Here is a 22136-nt window from a genome sequence, read left to right as displayed (position 1 = left end):
GGTCCAGAGGGGCAATATTTTGACTCAGAGGGTGGTGCGTTCCTGGAATGAGCTGCCAAAGGCAGTAGTGTAGAGGTGGGTACAATTTTGTCTTTTAAAAAGCATTTAGACATGACAATAGTGTAGGCGGGCATAAATTTTGTGGGTATTAGGATTAGAATATTTCTTAAACTATAACTCGATAAATGAAGCAAAACAGGACAGCATTCAGCCAGAAAGGTGTGAGTAAGGCAAGCAGACATCTTTTAAACACAGAAACCAGGTTGACAAAGACTCAGGAACTCGCATCAATATGCTATTCAGAAAATATCTTGAGACCTGGAAAACTTCCTGACATCCCATCAAACACCCATTGTCCAAAGGAATTCAGAGACATAAAGCAATTATCACACTCTTAAACCAAACTTTACATATTAAAACTCTAGACCAGAAAACCCATTAACGGGATAACTATAAAAGAAAACCATTTACACATCAAACTCCACACCCACAAACCTATTGAAACAGGATGATTATATCAGGAAACCACTCACAAACCATTTACATATCAAAACAGATCGTTACTATAACTATACTCCGTTTTGGCAGGCAGGCAGAGTACTTTGCGGGACTGTCTTGTCTGTGTCCTGATTGTACCTCCGTCGACGTAAAAAAACTATAATAAACTGTGCTGTTATCGATCTTGGCTCTGGGTGCGAGTGGTGTGGTATCTGTTCACTCGCGCTAACAATTGGGGGCTCGTCCGGGATCGTGACCGCCGCTGGAACATCGCCTCTCAAACACTGGGTGAGTATCTTTACTCATTTAAAGTCCGCGGGAATTCCCAGTGCCAGCGGTGTTCCACGGCTGCCGCGATCTGAACTTGTGAACAGAGCCCGATCGAGAGCTGCACAGCGGGGTAGGTTCTTCTTTGGGCGGGTGAGCGGGGTCGCGAATTGTAATTGATTGTGTACTGTTGCATTCCGTGTATCCCTGACAGCGGACCCGACCAGACATTAGCTGACCCAAAAGGTACCTAAGGAAGACAAGGGTTAAGTGGCCGGGAGGCCGGGAGGACGTCCAGGGTTAGGGCCAATGAACGCGGACTCACGAAGTTCGGTTTAAGTCCGGGCGCTGCAAGTCGGGTAGGACCTCTGCAGGCGCGAAAGTCTGGGCCACTGGAAACAGATCCGCGAGGAGTCTGCTACATGTCCGGGCGCTACTAAGTCTGGAGCCTCTGTGAGTGCTTCGGGCACTACAAGCAGGAGACCTCTGGTAGCGCGAAAGAACGGCTACACGCCGGGGGAACTCCTACCTGCGGTCAATCCCACGCTTGTCCGCACCCAGGTCAGGGTGATTCCCGGGGAGATAGGGAAACGGCGAGCCTCTGTGGATTGATTTAGCGGTAGGATTTGGTCAGGAAAGAGTGGCCCCCGGCCCCTGTAGTCGTGGTCAGAGCCCCCCCCCCCGTCTCTGTGAGCGGTGATCTCCCCGTTACATGCAGGACGGGCTCTGCGTGTTACTGCTGAAGGTTTAAAGGTACTGACAGTGGAAACACCAAACCAGGAACCCCAGGGATACCTACACAAGTATCTGTGGGAAGCACCAAACCAGGATTAGTACACCACTGATCTTAGCTAAGAGATTCGACATGGATAGCATTGAGACCATTTTTGAATGGGGGCCGGAAGGGTCCCTCACCCGCTATCTAGCAGATAAAAACAAGAACCTAATTAAAAGCATGATTAAAACAGGGTGGAAACCCCAAGACCCCCTTGAGAGCCAACGGGAATGGTGGGCAACGGAAAAGAGGAACAAGGATGATAAGGCTTGGATCCTCATACTAAAGGCACACCTCACCCTAGCAGGGCGAGTCCATAAATACGTTCAGGATAAACAAGAAAAGGCTGAACAGAAAAAGCATGCTGCTGTGATGGCTATTAACCCCGTGTTGCCGGCACTGACCGACTTCTCCCGTGAAGCCCCATACGAGGAATGTCCCGATTGGGAGTGCTTAATAGACGAGACAAGTCCTCGGTGCCCAACAGGGGGGAGTCCCCCGGTAACCACCGATCCCCCAAACGCCAAAGCAGCACCTCTTAAGATCGAATGTATCCCAGGGGGACAAGGGAGAGACGGGCGAGGAAGGCAGGCCCAAATTAAAATGACTTATGTGTCACTCTCGCCAGGGGACACTATGAAATTACTAGAAAAGCTCCCAACCCTGCAGCCCAGGCACAGTAACGCAATTTTTTGGCAAAAGATGAAAGAGATGCAACTGTGCCACAACTTACACAACCGAGATATAGCAGGGTTAGTAAGAGCCAAGATGCCCGAGAATCACTGGGCTCGGCTCCGGGCAGAACACCAGAATGGGACTTGGTGTGCAGACCTAGACGGGAGCCGCCGGGAGCAGGAACAGGCTCTGACAGGCTTTAAAAACGATATCATCCTGACCATGGGGGAGGTCCCCGTGAGTTGGAGTGTAATAGTAGGAGTAACGCAGAAAAAGGAGGAAGGGGCTCAGGAATACGGGCGACGAAAATTCGATGCCTTTGTAGCCCACGGAGGAATGCCAGATGCAGATAGACAGAACCCGGCATTCCTCCAGTTATATAGGGATGGGCTGAGCCCAGCACACCAAGCTATCCTAAAGACAGGATTGGTAAACTTTAACACCTTCGATGAATTAGAAAACTGGGCTGTCACTGTAGACAACCAGCAAAGGAAAACACAGGGCGCCAGAGCAGGGATATCAGCGGTAGGAACTGAAGGAGGAAATTGCTACAGGTGCGGGGAATTAGGCCATTTCAAAAGGGAATGCCGAGCTATAATCCCGCACCCTCCTAATACATGTAATAAGTGCGGCAGAATCGGACACACCGAATCTACCTGCAAAGACAGAAGGATCCCAAGGAGAAAGGGAGCGCCCCCGAAGAGACTGGAGAAAACCCCGGCAAGCGCCCCAGATATAAGGGAGAATGAGGTGGTTTCGGACCCAGCGCACCTCAGCCACCAGCAGCTGCTGGACATTATACAAACCTTGGCGGCACAAAAATCTGCATGAGTGGCATCGGCCCCCGCCCCGGGAACGGACCCCCGTATCTGGGTGAATGCATCGTTAGGGGGCCGGCGATGCAAAATATTAATAGATACGGGGGCTTCGATATCCCTCACCAACATGGCACTACCCACCACCCACCGTTCCATAGTAGTAGTAGGAATAGGGGGGGATAGGACTATAGCATATCAGAGCGAAGCAGTGTTACTTGAGGTAGAGGGGATCATACTCCCCGTACACTTCTGGGTGGGCCCAAATGAAGAAGGGACAATTTTGGGAATAGACCTCCTGGGAGAGTTAGGAGCAGTGGTGGACGCTTTCAATAAGCGCCTGCTGTGGACGGCAAGGAAAGAACACAAGAGCGGGATCCAAGGATACTGGGTCCCTAATAAGAACGTAGCAGCCATAGGCATGGGGGCTCCGGCTCCGACGGCCCGAGACTGGAAGAAGGAGGGACTAGTGGGACTCTTATGTCAAGCACTACCCCGGGTCTGGGCTACAGGCAAGCAAGACTGCGGTCTCGTCACAATCCTTCCTTTACAAATACAAGGACCAGCCCATGCCCCTCATAAACAATATCCCATAAAACCCGAGGCGTTACAGGCAACCGAAACAATCGTCCAGGCTTTGGTTAAACGGGGCATCCTGAGACCCACCGTGTCCCACACAAATTCCCCGATGTGGCCCGTCCGTAAGCCAGACGGGAACTACCGACTAACCATCGACTATACCGCCCTGAATAAGGTCACCCCAAAGGAACACCCTATCGTTGCGAGCCCGGCCACTATATTTAACGGACTGCGACCTGAATATTGTATCTTCTCCGTGCTAGACATAGCAAACGGATTCTGGTCAATTCCACTCCACCCAGACTCCCAGGAGAAGTTTGCCTTCACCTGTGGAGGTAGACAGTACACCTGGACCCGTCTCCCCCAGGGATTCCACAATAGCCCCAACATATTCCACCGGGTTATGAGCAAAGCCCTCGAAAATTGTAACTTATCCCCCTATGAGAGCGCTTTTCTCCAATATGTGGATGACATCTTGATCGCCTCCACTAACCCGACGGGGCATTTGGGAGCCCTGTCAGTAATCCTGCGGGGCTTACAAACAGCAGGATTTAAGGTTAACCCAACCAAAGCACAACTCGCAAAACCAGAGGTCCGATACCTGGGGTATTACATAAGTCAGGGAAAGAAAACCCTTCCCACGGACCGAAAAACAGCAATTGCCAACATGACCCGTCCGAACACAGTTAGGGGGGTGCGTAGGGTAATGGGACTCTTTAATTACTGTCGGAATTTCATCGATCAGTTTGCATCCATAGCAGAACCTATCCAGCGATTGGTAAAAGGGGGGAGGCCGGGGGCAGAAATCATTGAATGGGGACCCGAACAAGAAACAGCATACTCCCACCTGAAATCAGAATTATTAGCGGCCCCAGCCTTATGCCTGCCCAACATAGCGAAACCGTTCCATCTTTTTTATAATGCGGAGGACGGATTCTATAGCTCCGTTGTGACTCAAGAAAGTGGGGGCACCATGAGACCTGTAGCATATTATTCGGTGCGGCAGTCCCCGATAGCCAAAGGACTACACAAATGTGTGGCAGCCCTGGACTGTGCCGCATGGGCAGTCAGGGTGTGCGAACCCATTACTATGTTAGGACAGATCATCCTGCACACAAAACATACAATAGTAGAATTATTAAACACAGGTCGACTCCGAACTGTTTCAGATGCTCGAAGGGCAACTTGGGAGGCAGTGCTCCGTCCTCAGGACCAATCTATTAAAATCGTACAAGATACCGGAAGAAACCCAGCAGAGGGGTTCCTTCCAGACGGCAGTCCACATCACTGTCCGATTAACCCAGACATGGATACAGAGGATGGGATTAGTGATCAGCCACTGGAGAACCCCGATATAATACTATACGTAGACGGGTCCCGAAGGCAGGTGGAGGGACAGTACCGCACAGGATGGGCAGTGGTAGATCAGGAAGGAACACTAATAGCAAAGGGCACCATGGGGGGGGGAGACCTCTGCTCAAGTGGCCGAGCTTATAGCATTAACAAAGGCCCTTAGCGCAGGAAGGGACAAAAGGGTAAACATATACACGGACAGTCAATATGCGTTCGGGGTGGTTCACGACTATATGATAGCATGGAATAGGCGCGGATTCATTACCGCAGCGGGGGGACACATAAAACATGAAAATATAATTCGAGACCTGGCCACAGCATCCAGACTACCCTCAGAAGCAGCCGTAATTAAAATAAAAGCCCATCAAAAGACAAGGACTGTAGAGCAGAAGGGGAACCAACTAGCAGATGCCGCTGCTAAAGCTGCAGCAGGGGAAGCCCTCCCACAGATAGCTGCCATCACCTCTTCCCCCATGGAAGAGATGGATGTTCATAAACTACAGGGTAGCGCTGACCCAGACGAGGTGGCGCGGTGGAAACAGACCGGGGCGTCCTTAGACGAAGATGGTATATGGAGGAAAGGACATCAAGTAGTCGCCCCCTCATTCATACAGGCGGAACTACTTCGACTCCACCACGAACCAAACCACTCCGGACGGGATGGGACCCTAGCTCGTTTATCAGGAGATTGGTGGTGGCCAGGGATGGGGCGGGATGTAGCTAAGCACTGCCAAAGATGCATCATATGCGCACAGCATAACCCTGGCCGGCCCCTGAAGGTTAAACTAGCAAACCAACCCAGACCAAAGGGACCTTGGGAAAACCTCCAAATTGACTTCATCGGCCCTCTACCCACCAGTCGTGGGAAGAAGTACTGCCTGGTCCTCATTGACCAGTTCACCCGATGGGTAGAAGCCTTCCCAACCCGGGATTGCGGGGCAACCACTGTAGCCCACATCTTAGCATATGAGATAATACCCAGATGGGGAGTCCCGTTACAACTGGACTCCGACCAGGGGACACACTTCACAGGCAAGGTAATGAAACACGCATGTAAAACCTTAGGGATCCGACAGCGGTTCCATATACCATACCACCCCCAGAGTGCTGGAATGGTAGAGAGAATGAATCGCACCCTCAAGAACACGATAGCAAAAACTATCGCAGAAACAGGTCAGGGGTGGGTAGATGTCCTTCCCTGTATCCTGATGCGCCTACGAGCCACCCCAGGTCGAACCATAGGGCTCACCCCGTTCGAACTAATGACCGGGAGAGCAATGCGACTCCCCGAAAACATCGCCGTGGGAGGGGAAGAAATGACACCCCTCCGGGACAAGCTCAAACGATATGTGCAACACTTAGATTCACAACTCCGAGACCTGCACCACACAGCCAGGGACCAGCAAGCCATTAGAGACCAGGCTAAAAAGGAAAATGTCAGTCATACCCCCACCCTCCCTCGAGTAGGGGATAGGGTTTTGATTCGGATTGCCCCAGACCGACCCGGGTTTGCACCGAAATGGATGGGACCCCACGAGGTTATCCTTACCAGCGATACATGTGCGTGTGTCGATGTGAAAGGAAAAGGCCGATGGAAACATTGGTCGCAATTAAAATCCTATCACCACGGGGAAAGAGGACAGAGCAGACTGACTGAAAGGACAGAGGATGCTCCGTCCACTCCACGTATTGGCCCTTAACCATCTTTGTCCTTACAGCGGAAATCGAAATAACAACCTTTATTTTCCAACACTAAAGGAACTATATGCCAACCGAGGCATGAATGTATATATGTAGATAGAAATAAGAATAAGATAAGTAAGACAAGTTCATCACCTAATATGAACCTAACGACTGGCGGCCACCAGGTTTTATATATCCTCCCCCAACCCCTCTCCAGAACCATGTGGACCACTTGGAGGATGATCCTCGCGGCGACCTTCCTGACGAGTGTGGCACCCGAAGAACACCCCATCTACCCGCGATTCCACGGGGTAGCCTTCAACACATCCGAGGCACTATGTGTGCCAGCTGGACCGGACCCTATGAACAGTAGAACTTATCTTAACGCATGGCTACAAGTTTACCCGGGTATCAACGAGATCTGCTTCACTTGCACTTTAGAAGGACTCCGAACATGCATTCAACAGCGGGACCTCCAGAACAGAGACCAGTGCGTTTTTGGGACTCTCTGCGCCCTCCCCGACAACCCACAAGAGGCCCGACCACAGGACACTTTGAATTCAAACATGGACATTTGCGGCTATTACGGACTTGTTGAGGCTCCCGCAGTCTCATTGTATGTATGTTTTGCACCGCTTCCAACGCGGGCCCCCACGACCACAAGGCCCGAAATCTTACCCTGTCCCTTGCAAAGCAGGGGACCGGAGGGAGGACTGGTGTTGTGGAACGAGGGGGAAATTGTGTACGACAACGTAAAACATGAGGTGGTACCTGTCCTGATCGACATTTCAGGAATCCAGGTACCCAGGCATTGCTCAGAACAGGTACAGAACTTGTATCAGATGTTAGAGAGAGAGACCATAAAACGGGCCATTGACGCAATGGGGGCCACACACTACAGGGGAAACATAAACACCAACACATACCGAAGCAAACGGGGTATTATCAATGATATGCTCACAGGGCTGAATACAGGAGACACAATGATTAACTCCATTGACATCCAGGGCCTCAACAGTAAAATTGAACAGCTGAAAGGGGTAATGAAAAACATATTACAGCGGTCATTAGACCAGCAGGCGGAACAAGCATTCTTAGGGGAAGCGGGCGCCCATATCCAACTAGATGGGATTGCAGTGTTAGAAGCACATGCCCGAACTATCAATCGCCTCATAGACAGGGAAAGGGAAGACACTGCCCGGGTACAACAGGGACAGTTATGCCATGCATATGGTCAGTGGATGGTGGCACAAATACGACACAATTTGGACCAGGTACACAGGGGGGAAGTGCCCGATTGGATCGACAGCGCCCAACTAGCGCAACTCGCAGATCAGAAGGGGGTGCTGGATGACCGGACCCTGAAGGGGATGACACGAGTATATCCAGTAATCCCCGACTGCGAGGTTAGTGAGGGCACCGGGATAGGAATGGTTCTGCTAATTCCAACGGTCACACAGGACGCTGGACCATTCCCCATCTTCCGAATTGAAAATATTGGTGTTGTTAGGGGCAATGCTTCCCTCCGCTACCACATAACCGAAAACATGGCCATCTCCAAACATGGCATAATGTCCAGTGTTTCTCTCGCAGGGTGCAAGCAGAGGGGAGAGGTCACCATCTGTCCTCACCCACTGAGACAAGGAGAGGCAGCAGAATGTGGGTTTAACCGAACACAGGACTGCACCTTAGAGATTATACCCGTAGACCCACATTTCGCCCGGGCAGGATACGGGGGGCGGGGTAGATACTGTGTAGCCACCACACGTACATCATTCACATATAACGGATTAACATGCCCAATCCCCGACCCTAACTTCTGTTTTACCCCTCGCAAGCCAGTCACTATAGGTCAAGCTCACATCACCAATATTCGAAATAGGCAGACCATAGCCTTTAATGCCACAGACCCCCTAAAAGACAACCTAAGAGACTACCAAGAACCCGAGCAAGCCCCCATCCCACACCTGACCGAAGTCCTAAGGGAGCTCCGACTTAAAGTAGGACACTCCGTCCGATTATACCACCGGTTACAGTCACACATCAAAACCTTGGAACAAGATACTGAGACGGCGTTACGAAGTCAAACATGGGTACAGAAGGTGTGGGACTGGGGTCTAAATGTAAACATCCACCCCTGGGTCCGAATTACATCGCACACACTGGTGGTCATCCAACTCATCTTAGCCCTTTCCTGGGGATTGGCTACATGTTATACCTACCGCCAGCGGAAGAGAATGAAAGCACATAAGAACTTAGTTAGAACAATTGGTATGATGGGGCAGGTAGCCAAGCGGGATGATTACTCCCGCCTACACATGATTTGACAAACTCCGGGACTCCCCTAAACTGTACGACTGCAGCGTACGGAGGCAGGAAGCACCGGACACAAAATATAATAAAGGGGAGAAAGATCGGTTAGAAAAGTGAAAAGGAAATAAACAACAAAAATTCACTTTTGACCGACAGGGGGGACTGTAGGCGGGCATAAATTTTGTGGGTATTAGGATTAGAATATTTCTTAAACTATAACTCGATAAATGAAGCAAAACAGGACAGCATTCAGCCAGAAAGGTGTGAGTAAGGCAAGCAGACATCTTTTAAACACAGAAACCAGGTTGACAAAGACTCAGGAACTCGCATCAATATGCTATTCAGAAAATATCTTGAGACCTGGAAAACTTCCTGACATCCCATCAAACACCCATTGTCCAAAGGAATTCAGAGACATAAAGCAATTATCACACTCTTAAACCAAACTTTACATATTAAAACTCTAGACCAGAAAACCCATTAACGGGATAACTATAAAAGAAAACCATTTACACATCAAACTCCACACCCACAAACCTATTGAAACAGGATGATTATATCAGGAAACCACTCACAAACCATTTACATATCAAAACAGATCGTTACTATAACTATACTCCGTTTTGGCAGGCAGGCAGAGTACTTTGCGGGACTGTCTTGTCTGTGTCCTGATTGTACCTCCGTCGACGTAAAAAAACTATAATAAACTGTGCTGTTATCGATCTTGGCTCTGGGTGCGAGTGGTGTGGTATCTGTTCACTCGCGCTAACAATAGTAAATCAAATCAAATCAGACAGTTACACGGGCCAGATTGGTATAGAGGGATATGGGCCAAACGTGAGCAATTGGGACCAGCTTGGGTGTTAAAAAGGGGCAGCATAGACAAGTTGGGTTGAAAGGCCTGTTTCCATGCTGTAAACCTCTGACTCTATAATTTATTCTTTGCCACATCACAAACTTTCTCATTAGAAAAGCATTTCTCACACATCCTGTGTCTCACTCCAGGGGCAGTTATGCACAACTGTTGGAAACTGTTGCACCCAACACAGTGCAACGGAAGCAGCTTCACTACCTGAAGGAGAAACATTGTAGGGCTCTAGAGAAAGATTGAGACTAATTGGACATTTTTATCAATGATTAGCACAAGTACAATTTTTGTGATATTCAATGATTGTTTCTCCAGGTGAGGCTGGATGGACTATGTAAAAGCATTGCTGAAAACTGAATACAGACCCCTCTTTTGAAATGAAATAATATTTCAGTATTACTTACAGTATCCATTAAAATCCTTTTCTGAAAGAGGGCCATCTCCTTGCGAAGCTCACTCTGTACAGCTGACTGTTGCTCTGTGTGACTCTTCTCCAGCTCCTCTAAATTCTGACAATATTAAGAGCATCACAATTTTATCACATTTTTCCACAACACGGCACAACTATGGAGTTATCGTTAATCAAACAACACATTGGCCAATGCACAGCTCAATAACTGACAGAACATATTGACTAAAAACAGAGAATTTACACAGCTGCAGTTATCCAATCAGTTAAGAAATATCTGCAAGATGTCCTGACAGCTCTGCAGTAGCATCATCTGTGACAGCCATCCCCAATCAACAATTTTGGATATTTTGTTACTTTATGCACTACACAAACAAGAACTGTCCATGCACAATTAGTCAATAATCAACATATTCATAACATTTGTAGGGGCCACCTCAATGGCCCAATCAGTGTTCTAGACAAGTCCTAAATTCCTCCACTAACTCAGTTTTGTATATGACAATGGCCCCTTAGGCAAAGAACCAGAAATTGTAGTCAGGCAACAGGGTATTTTTGTGCACGGTGGGGAGGGTGTGAAAGAGACCATCAAAAATATTACATATACAATTAAAGCTGATGGTGATTGTATCTTTGTCAAAATTAATTTGTCATTTATTTTGTCAGAGTCTGTGGTATTATTAAAATATCACATTTGTTTCAGCAAATGTTCCTCAAGTCATCCATTCTTGAAGATTTACCTTCAGAAACTGTTCAAATAGCTGCTTTATGCTTTTCAGCCTTTGTCCTTGGACCACTCTCATCTGCTGGAAAAGTTTCTGTTGTTGCCGAAACAGATTCTGCAGAAGAAAAAAATGGAAATTTCGGTTTATCGCCTCTCAATCACCTCCTTCCTTTCTTACAAAACAATGTGTCACACCCAGTTCTATGTTTATATTCAATGGTGCATCTGGCTTGTGGGACCATCTATGATGGTGCATTCAGTTTTGAGATATTGTTAGCCAATTGTCAGAAGGGGCAAAGCGGTGGCCTGCTGTGTAGAGCCGCTGCCCCTTTGTTGTGCACATCTCTATAGCACTGATCGGATTCAGAGCTTGTGAGAATGCTAGATGTTGTTCCCAAATTATGAACAAGACTGTCATTGTAAAAGATTACTGTGCAGCTACTACTTTAACTTACAAAGAACCCTACCACACAAACATTTCAGATTGGTTCATATTATTAAATGTGAAGAGTTAAGATGCCAGGGTTTAGGATATCTCCAAGGGCTGGAGTGAAATTTACAGTGGGTCAGGAGGACCCAGTCTCCATGACTTTTCAAGTCCATCAAACTTTTAAATGGACCTACCTCGCATTAAGTTGATCTTTCTCTACACCCTTGCTATAAATGTGACACTACGTTCTGCACTCTCTCCTTCTCTATGAATGGTATGCTTTGTCTGTATAGCGCACAAGAAACAATACTTCTCACTGTATACTAATACATGTGACAATAATAAATTAAGTCAAATTAAAATGGTCCATAAAGGTACCAACGACATCGTTAGAACTAGGAAAGAGGAGCTAGGCGCTAAATTGAAAAGCAGAACTCAGGATCTCAGGATTATTACCTGAGCCACGTGCAAATTAGGTTAGGGTAAATAAAATTAGATTATTGCATGGCTCAAAGAGCATGGGAGAAGTGGGTTCCTGTTTGTGGGGCACTGGCACCAGCACCAGCACCGATGAAAGTGGGAGCTGTACCATTGGGAAGAGTCTACATTTGAACTGTGCTGGGACCAGTGTTTTAGACAGTCTGTAACTAGGGGAGTAGAGTTTTAAACAAAATAGTGATGGAAAGGAATCGAATTTTGGAAGATGTAGTGAAGGTACCATGAAGTAGCAACGATCATAATGTGACTGAATTTTACGTTTAGTTTGATGGAGAGTGGGTCCAAGACTAGTATTTTAAGCTTAAATAGAGACAATTATGAGGGCATGAAAACAAAACTAACTAAAGTGAACTGACAAATTAAATTAAGGGATAGGTCAATAGTAATGCAGTGGCAGACATTTAAGGGAATATTTCAGAATACACAGAATAGATACATTCCAACAAAAAAAATTCCAAGGGGAGGACCCTCCATCAGTGGTTAACTAAAAAAGTTAAAGATACTATAAAGACTTATAATTACACAAAGATGGGTGGCAGGTCAGAAGATCAGATAGAATTACAGGTGGCACAGTCGTTAGCACTGCTGCTTCACAGCGCCAGGGGCCCAGGTTCAATTGCGGCCTCGGGTCACTGTCTGTGTGAAGTTTGCACTTTCTCGCCGTGTCTGCGTGGGTTTCCTCCTGGTGCTCCGGTTTCTTCCCACAGTCCAAAGATGTGCAGGTTAAGTGGATTGGCCATGCTAAATTGACCCTAGTGTCAAGGGGATTAGCAGGGGAAATGTCTGGGTTTACGGGAATAGTGCCTGGGTGTGATTGTGGGCGGTACAGACTCAATGGGCCGAATGGCCTTCTGTACTGTAGGGATTCTATAATTCTATAAAAATGCAAAGAATGGTTAAACGATTATTAAGGAGGGGAAATTAGATTATGAGAAAAGCCTTGCTAGAAATATAAAGATGGATAGGAAGAGTTTCTTTAGATATTTTAAAAAATAATTAACAAACTGAGCATTTGTCCTATAGAAAGTGAGTCTGGGGAATTAATAATGGAAATTAAGGATGAATTGAACAAGTATTCACCATCGAGGATACAAGTAACATCCCAGAAATAGCTGTAAATCAGGGAATGGAAGGGAGCGAGGAATTCAAGAAAATTACAATCACCAGAACGAAATTCTGGAGCTGCAGCTGACCAGTCCCTGGGTCCTGATGGACTTCATCCTAGGGTCTTAAAGGAAGTAGACAGTGAGATAGTTGATGCATATGTTTTAATTTTCCAAAAGTCCCTAGATTCAGGAAAGGTTCCGAAAGATTGGACAATAGTGGATGTAACTCTTTTATTCAAAAAAAAGGAAACAGAAAGCAGAAAATTAGACGCCAGATAGTTTAACATCTGTCAGAAGGAAAATGTTAGCAGCTATTATTAAAGATGTTATAGCAGGTAAAATTCAAGAAAACCAGGTAGAATCAACATGGTGTTATGAAAGGGAAATTATACTTAATCTTTTTATTGGAACTTTTGAAGAAACATGCTATGGATAAAGGGGAACCAGAGGATGTACTGCAATTACCAGAAGGCATTTGATAAGGTGCCACGTGATAGGAACCAGATATAGAATCATAGAATCCCTACAGTGCAGAAAGAAGCCATCCGGCCCATCAAGCCTGCACCGACTCTCCGAAAGAACATTCCACCTAGGCCCTTTCCTCCCTCCTAACCCCGTAACCCTGCACATTTACCATGGCTAATCCACCTAATCTACATGTCTTTGGACACAAAGGGGCAATTTAGCTTGGCCAATCCACCTAACCTGTACATCTTTGGACTGTGGGAGGAAACCAGAGCACCTGGGGGAAACCCATACAGACATGGGGAGAACATGCAAACTCCAAGCAGTCACCCAAGGCTGGAATTCACTCCCTCCCCACTGACACACAATTGTGGCAGTGTGCACCATCTATAAGCAACCCTTTAGGCCTCCTTTGAAAACACCTTCCAAACCTGTAACCTCTACCATCTAAGAGTAGAAGGGGAGCAGATGCATGGGATCTTCACCACATCCCAGTTCCCCTCCAAACCCCACATCATCCTGACTTAGAAACATAGAAAATAGGAGCAGGAGTAGTTGTTCAGCCCTTTGAGCCTGCTCCGCTATTCAATATGATCATAGCTGACCCTTTATCATAATGCCATACTCCTGCACTCTCCCTTTTACCCTTGACGCCTTTTGAGTCTAGAAATTCTCTATTTCCTTCTCAAATATAGTCAGTGATTTGGCCTCCACGGCCTTCTGTGGTAGAAAATTCCACAGGTTCACCACCCTCTGAGTCCGAAGTGTCCCTCCTGTATCTTGAGACTGTTTTAGACTTGTTTTGGACCCAACCAGAGAAAATAACTTCCCTGTATTCTGTCTGTCCAGCCCTGTCAGAATTTTATAAGTTTCAATAAGATTGCCTCTCATTTTTGCTGAGTTGACCTAATCTCCCCTCACATGACAATCCTGCCATTCCAGGAATCAGTCTTGTGAACCTGCACTCCTTCTATGGCAAATATACCAGGTATGGTCTGATAAGGTGCCACGTGATAGGAACCAGATATAGAATCATAGAATCCCTACAGTGCAGAAAGAAGCCATCCGGCCCATCAAGCCTGCACCGACTCTCCGAAAGAACATTCCACCTAGGCCCTTTCCTCCCTCCTAACCCCGTAACCCTGCACATTTACCATGGCTAATCCACCTAATCTACATGTCTTTGGACACAAAGGGGCAATTTAGCTTGGCCAAGGTATGGTCTCACCAAGGTCTGTACAGCTGCAGTAAGACATCCTTTCTCCTGTACTGAAGTCCTCTTGCAATGAAGGCCAACATCCCATTTGCCTTCTTGGAACTTTATCGCCATTCCTTCATTGTTACTAGGTTAAAATCCTGGAACTCACTTCTTAACATCACTGTGAGTCTACCTATACCACATAGACTGTCGCAGTTCAATAAGGTGGCTAACCACCACCGTTGCAATTGCAATTAGGGATGGGCACAAATGCTAGTGTATCTAGTGATGTCTACATCCTGTGAAAGAATAAATAGAAATGCTGAAGATCCCAGGAGGACGCTGAATTAGACCATCCACTTGGCACTTCTGGCTGAAGATGGTTCTTTTGCACTGACACACTGAGCTTCCCTATCATTAAGGATGTGGATATTTGTATGGCTTCATTCTTATGATGAAGTACTTTCCATTTGCCTGGATGAGCGCAGATCCAACAACACCAATTATCCACCACCATTCGTGACTAGATGCAGCAGGACTGCAGAGTCTTCATCTGATCTGTTGGTTGTGTGACCACTGAGCTCTGTCTATTGCATGGTGTTTCCGCTGTTGGTATGCAAGGAATCCTGTGCTGAAATTTTACCAGATTGACACCTGATTTTTCATAAGGACTGTGCAGTGGTCACTGCTACCAATGCTGTCATGAATGCACCAGCGACAAATAGATTGGTGAAGATGAGGCCAAGTACATTTTTCCTCCTGTTGGTTCCCTCACCACTTGCTGCAGGCTAGTCTAGCAGCTACATCCTTTAGGATATCTAATGAGATATGGACAAAGTTGAGGATACCTCACAGCCATTTGCGGAATTCTCATATCCCATTGTTTAAGGATGGGCCAACACCTAAAGACTATGGAGTTTTAGGTTGCCTGCTTACATGTTTCATTCTGGACAAAAGGGAAGATCAACTTCCCATTGTATCATAATGGCCTTCCCCATCCGAACAAGACTGGGTGGGCCTCAGATGTATTAGCACAGCAGTCATGTGACAAAAACTGGCATCGGAGCCTTATTCTTCAGGACCCAGATCCACCAGAACCATCAAGCATCAGCCATTATGAGAACTAAACTCTGAAACTAGCTGCAAGTCATCAAGCAGCCAAAGTACATAAACTGTTTCAAAGTTCACCTTAGAACCAATTTCCTCGATGTTCGACTGCAAGGAATCTCACAACCTGTTGTGAACTGTCACTTTGCAAGACCATCACTTCAACTTTAAATCTCAAATCCCTTCAAGAAACCACAGGCCTGCTGCACGTGGGACCGGAAATTGTAAATCAGAGACTGAATTTACTGTAATCCTGTAAAAGTGCACCATTTTTATCCAATCTTTGTTTGTATGTGCATGCCTGTATGTTTGCGCATGCACACGACCAAGTGTGTATGTTGTTGCATTAATTTGGGACAAATGTATGAAAATAAATAACCTTCTTTATTTAACCTTAAACTCTCAAAAGCTTTCTGCTGATTTATTTCAACTGGAATACACATTCCATGGAATGACAGAACAGGCTCCAAGAGCTAACTGTCCTCCATCTGCTCCAATGTTCTCTCCATTGCCAACCTAAGTTTATCCCTGTGCTATGTGCAGCACGCTGATAAACAAGCTGTGGAATGGTTTTCTTAGATAGTGGAGTTCACGCTATAAAAGCTGTGTTAGTTTCATCTTAAAGAAGTACATAGTTTCAATAACTGAATACTATTTTTCATTGTTCTTTTCCGCTCATGAGAAATTAATGCTACATTTAATCCCAAATAACATCCTGAAGAAATCTTATGCAATATACAGATTGATAGGTTCAACAAGAGATAAAATAACATTATTAAGAAAATGTCTAGACACTTACTTCGACTTTCTCTTCTTGGTCCTTGGCCTTTTGAATATCTTTCTCCCATTGCTGGAAGATTCCAGTAAACTGTTTACAGTAATCATCAGTCAGCTTTTGCCTATGCAAATAAAATAATATAGAGCAGAAAATAATAGCATGATAAATGCATCTGATGTCTACTCAGTGACCAATCCTGGAAAACAGTATGCATCATTATTAACATCAGTCACCATCACCTCAAACATCAGGAATGGCCATGTGACCAGGCTCTTCTATCAAAATCAGCATTTTCAGAAACGCAGAAAATAAACGCAAGAGACTGAGTACAAAACTGATCAATTGTGACCTGCAGCAAAGTTTTTGAACAGTACTCTATTCTGAGCAATAGATATCTGGAATAGATTCACCTTGGGTGTTCCTGGTTCTTATCAAAAGGTGGGACAGATCCTATGATATGGGCATGGTGGATATTAGTATTCAGGCTACCTCCTAATATTCTGCTCAATATAAGATGCACAAGCAGCAAGCACTTCCGACAACCAAAGTATTTCAGACGGTCAACCTCAGGCAGACTACGAACCTGCTGTTGTGGAGTAAGCATTGTAAACAGTACAAGTGAACAATGCACTGCGGGGGGGGGGGGGGGGGGGGGGGGGGGGGTGAGGGGGACGAGGGGGGGGGGGGGGGGTGAGGGGGACGAGTTTCTTTGGGCCCCAGTGAGAATCACAATGGCCCAGGAAATCGGGTGTTGGGCAACAAACAGGTCTGGCACTGGCATCAAACCTGTCGCAATGGTCTCGGCCAGCTCTGCCGGTCCCGATCGGGTTCCCACCTATTTGTGGGTGGCAACCCGATACTTATGCAAACTCGCTAATTATATTACAATTGTATTTGATGGCCCATTCACTGGCCCAATGCCATGCACCCGCCTCTCCAGCGGGAAATGTACCGGATGGGCTTTGGTGCTGGTAATGACCAGCGTGTCTGGAGTAGTCTGCAAACGAGTAAGTTAAACCACCTATTCCCTTTGAAAAACCACAGCTATCAATCAGGCTTCAAGTTTCTGTAATCATTGTGGTTAGGAACAATGGATGTATTCAAGCGTGAAGGGAAATGAAAATAAACATAGCTGACTGAAGCCTGAGTAGAAATCCATTAAGCTGTCAATGGAAGTCTATTTCAAAGCACTACGCTGTGAAAGTGACAAAGATAAAAGGTTTTCAATGCAATGGAGAAGTTTTCAAAGGTTTCGGCTTTTTATGAAGGCTTAGAGACTTCAGATAAAAGTTCTGTGCATACATTGGGCTGAGTCACAGTTGTAGACAATAGAACCCCACCCAGTGAAATTGTCATCTCTCTGTCAGAGGACTTCAAGGGGTCTGCTCACACCTTCTGACAGAGAGGAAGGGACATCTCTGCTGCAGAATGGAGTGCTGCAGTGATTTAAAAGCCTGTCAGGTGACCAGAGGGCATGGAGATTAAAGTGACATGGCCACTTCAAATTTTTCACAACTGACAGGCAGGAATGGAGATGTTGATCATGGAGTTGCCTGAAATCACCATGCCAGCGGTGCTTTTCAGGTCTTTCGGGGTGAGAAGGGGCAGCCCAGCCATGAGACCTCATCCCAGTGGAGAGTGGCGAAGCTGACCCCTTGCCCTGAGCCCACCCAACACCCAGGACCTTTGAGGTACCTATCCTCTGCAAGAGAGGGGCAAATGGCCACTGGACTTACTTCCTTGAACCCCCTAAGGGTCCAGGGCCCAGGCCAGGGTGTCAATGTCAGGGGGCAGTGCACTGTTGGCACGACCAAGGCACATGACCTGAAGGTGGGCCTGAGTGGGGATCTGAGGGGGGAGGGGTGCTGAGTAAGGGGTTTGAGGAGGGGGTGGGTCAGGTCAGGTCACCCTAATGCCTGCATGTTGTGGGAGTGTGACCCGCTATCTCAGTGGTGCGGGGCGGAGGATGCCCCTCCTTACTGAGGGATTGGGGGTGTTCCCCTTGAAAGTTTTTTCAGAGAAGACAATTGCAATTTTTTCCTGAGTTACAGCAATAGTGAATCAAATACAACAATCAAGAAATAAGAATATTTTCTGAATACCTTGAGGGAAGAAATTTCATGCACAAGAACATGCAGTATCCTATTTCAGATCTGAACAATCCCTAGACCTAGATACTTGTTTTTGATTGTGTATGCAGCATCTTCATCTGTGTCAACTTGACTTCAAAAGAAAATATTAATGAGGTGGGCATACTGAATACTCAAGTTCCCCACTCAATACGCATCTAACTGTAAGGACTCTGAAATGCCTTAAAGGTTTAAATCAAGGATGTGTCCAGTTTACAGAAATTGCTGCAGAGTTGGAACTTGTATTGTTTTTGAATCTTTTGAAAGTACTGCTGGGTTATTCATTATCTATTACTCTGCTGCTTGTTCAATTTTGCCTTTGTGTTATTTCTGTGTTTTAATGAAATTGATTTCAGTCCAAAGCATCAATATTGATCAGGATTGTGATTATCCCGAATCAGGACTAAGTGCCACGCCAGCAAGAAAACCAGGGTATTTCCCGCTGGTGCTGGCAATGTCTTTCAGATTTGACTTCGATTTGACTTATTATTGTCTCATGTATTAACATACAGTGAAAAGTATTGTTTCTTGTGCGCTATATAGACAAAACATACCGTTCATAGAGAAGGAAACTAGAAAGTGCAGAATGTAGTGTTACAGTCATAGCTAAGATGTAGAGAAAGATCAACTTAATTTGAGGTAAGTCCATTCAAAAGTCTGACAGCAGCAGGGAAGAATCTTCTTGACTCGGTTGGTACATGACCTCAAGACTTTTGTATCTTTTTCCTGACGGAAGAAACTGGAAGAGAGAATGTCTGGGGTGCATGGGGTCCTTAATTATGCTGCCTGCTTTGCCGAGGCAGTGGGAAGTGTAGACAGATGTCTACACAGATGTCTACAGTCCAAAGATGTGCGGGATAGGTTGATTGGCCATTCTAAATTGCCCCTTAGTGTCCCGGGATGCATAGGTTAGAGGGGTTAGTGGGTAAATATGTAGGGATATGTGGATAGGGCCTGGGTGGGATTGTGGTTGGTGCAGACTCGATGGGCCGAATGGCCTCTTTCTGCACTGTAGGATTCTACGATAGAGTCAATGGATGGGAGGCTGGTTTGCTTGATGGATTGGGCTACATTCATGACCTTTTGTAGTTTCTTACAGTCTTGGGCAGAGCAGGAGCCATACCAAGCTGTGATACAACCAGAAAGAATGCTTTCTATGGTGCATCTGTAAAAGTTGGTGAGAGTCGTAGCTGACATGCCAAATTTCCTTAGTCTTCTGAGAAAGTAGAGGCAATGGTGGGCTTTCTTAACTATACTGTCGGCATGGAGGGGACCAGGACAAGTTGTTGGTGATCTGGACACCTAAAAACTTGAAGCTCTCGACCCTTTCTACTTCGTTCCCATTGATGTAGACAGGGGCATGTTCTCCTTTACGCTTCCTGAAGTCGATGACAATCTCCTTTATGCTTCCTGAAGTCGATGACAAACAGTCGATGACAGATGGGATTCACCCACCTGAAGGGTCAAATGAGCCTATCTCGAGAAACTCACCAGCCAGCCTGGCTGTCCAGAGATTGGGGTGTCCTTTTTAAAGGGTGCCCCAATTTCCACAGTCAGGGACAGGCCCCCCCTCCCCAAAAGATGAAACGGTGACCTCCCCCTCACCAACCGACACGTAATTGAAAACAAGTATCTCGATCTGGGAATTGTTAAGATCTGAAATAGGATACTGCACTTTCTTGAAGTTATTCAGAAAATATTCTTACTTCTTTCAAAAAGAATGTAATTGTCTTCTCCAAAAAATCTTTTCAGTGGAGAAATCAGCCAGGTTCAAGTATTTTACTCTCTCCCTACCTCTTTGTTTCTGGTAGAACAATTAAAATGAATGCAATATTGGTCTGAGTCGTCACTGTGAAGCTTATTTTCCACTACTCTGATATATCTCCTCATATTGTACTAGCTTAGCCACATTCCCAGGGCTTTCAAAAGACTACTTACCTTCATATATGCATAAAATATATAAATATACTTGATATATTAACTTTACATTTCTCAGTTAGATTTTGTCATTGCTTTACTCAATTCAATATCTATGATCATAACCCTTTTTTGAATCTTTAATGAGTTCTTTGTCTCTGTTGCTCTTGCTATTTTAACATCATTATAAATGACCTGAATTCAGAAACTATCTGTCAAATTTATCAAAGATGAGAAGGAAAGGGTCGAGAGATCTGGGGCAAATTCTCCCGCTTTCACCTTAAGTGCTCCTGCTAGTGTGAAAACGGGAGAGATTAGCGTTGCTGCTGGCAGCGTTCAGCATAGGCCATCCACCCAATTTAAATAGGCCAATCCCCCCACCCCCCCGACTGACTCACTGGAATCACCTCCAGGACTAACAAGCAGGAGCAGTATATAAGTGCTCCCTGCACACTGCACATTCACTGTAGCAGTGAAGACAGCAGGAAGAAGAGCATCCCCAAGGTTCATCAATGCTGATGTGGATTGAATTCTGGATGCTGTTGAGGACAGGAGAGCCACCCTGTTTCCCAGGGCAGATAGGAGATGGACTTCTAGCCAAATCATCACAGCAGCCTGGGAGGAAGTGGCCGAGGAAGTCAGCAGCAATAGCATGACCAGAAGGACACTATTCGGTGCTGGAGAAAGCTGAACGACCGCCTTAAGAGCTGCAAAGGTGAGTACCCACCTGTCCTCCCATGGTTTAATTCACATACCTAACCTCTGCCATCTCACAATCTACACTACCAACCTTCAAGCACCAGCATCCCCCTCAGAACCCCACCCTCCCACACCTCCCCCCCCCCCCCCCGCAACTAATCCCACCAATATCCTTCACAGGTTAGCCCCAGATCCCACACATGCCTCCAATGTCAAACCCCCATATCCACCTGACTACCCCCCCCCCCTCCGCAAGGACAAGACTGCACAAAACAGGAGGGAGTGAGGGAAGATGGGTGGAGGCATACCAGAGCTGCGGGTCTTCACACCATTTGAGGGTGCTGGCGTGACCCCACAGCAGAGAGTGTCTGATTGTGACGTCGGGCTTACCCGAGCAAGTGAGAATCCCCCCCAGCATCTACCAACGCAGATGCACTCACCTCAGTGGGATTTGTTAGTGGTCAGGCTTGCGGGGCACTCTTTGGTGGGCACCGCACATCTGCTGCTGCAAATCGCTTGGGGGTGGAAACTTCCAGGCAAGCCGACATTCAGAGGACTGCTGGATCCCAGGAAAGAACTGACTCCAAGGCAGATTTCGATCTTCTGGAGACCTCATTCCAGCACTGGTGCAGATGCAAAAGCACAGCCAGGCTTTACAAGAGTAAAGAACCTTCCAAAAAGGGCAGGGTCATCTGATGGAGTCCACGCATTACCGGCACCATCTCGCAGGAGATGGTGCCGGTAATGCGTGGTACCCAGGGCAACATTGAAAGGATGGCGGCCGCAGTGGAAAGCCTGGGGCAAGAGGTCTGAGCTATATCTGATGATGCCCAAGCCTTGACTCACTCAA

General features: G+C 46.6%; 1 protein-coding gene across 1 annotated transcript in view; it reads right to left on the bottom strand.

Annotated features, from left to right (window-relative positions):
- The window catches only part of sycp3 (synaptonemal complex protein 3), a 90319-nt gene that overhangs the window by 2633 nt on the left and 65550 nt on the right, over window positions 1-22136 (bottom strand). The window contains exons 6-8 of the mRNA XM_078242366.1: window positions 16563-16662; window positions 10976-11074; window positions 10231-10335 (exon numbers count right to left, since the gene is read on the bottom strand). Of these exons, the coding sequence (XP_078098492.1) occupies window positions 10231-10335; window positions 10976-11074; window positions 16563-16662 (304 nt within the window). The remainder of the gene's footprint in view (window positions 1-10230; window positions 10336-10975; window positions 11075-16562; window positions 16663-22136) is intronic.

This window comes from Mustelus asterias, chromosome 25, assembly GCF_964213995.1.
Source record: "Mustelus asterias chromosome 25, sMusAst1.hap1.1, whole genome shotgun sequence".
Taxonomy (NCBI): Eukaryota; Metazoa; Chordata; class Chondrichthyes; order Carcharhiniformes; family Triakidae; genus Mustelus; species Mustelus asterias.
The sequence above is the reverse complement of the archived record's forward strand: the minus strand, read 5'-3'. Positions and strand labels throughout refer to the sequence as shown.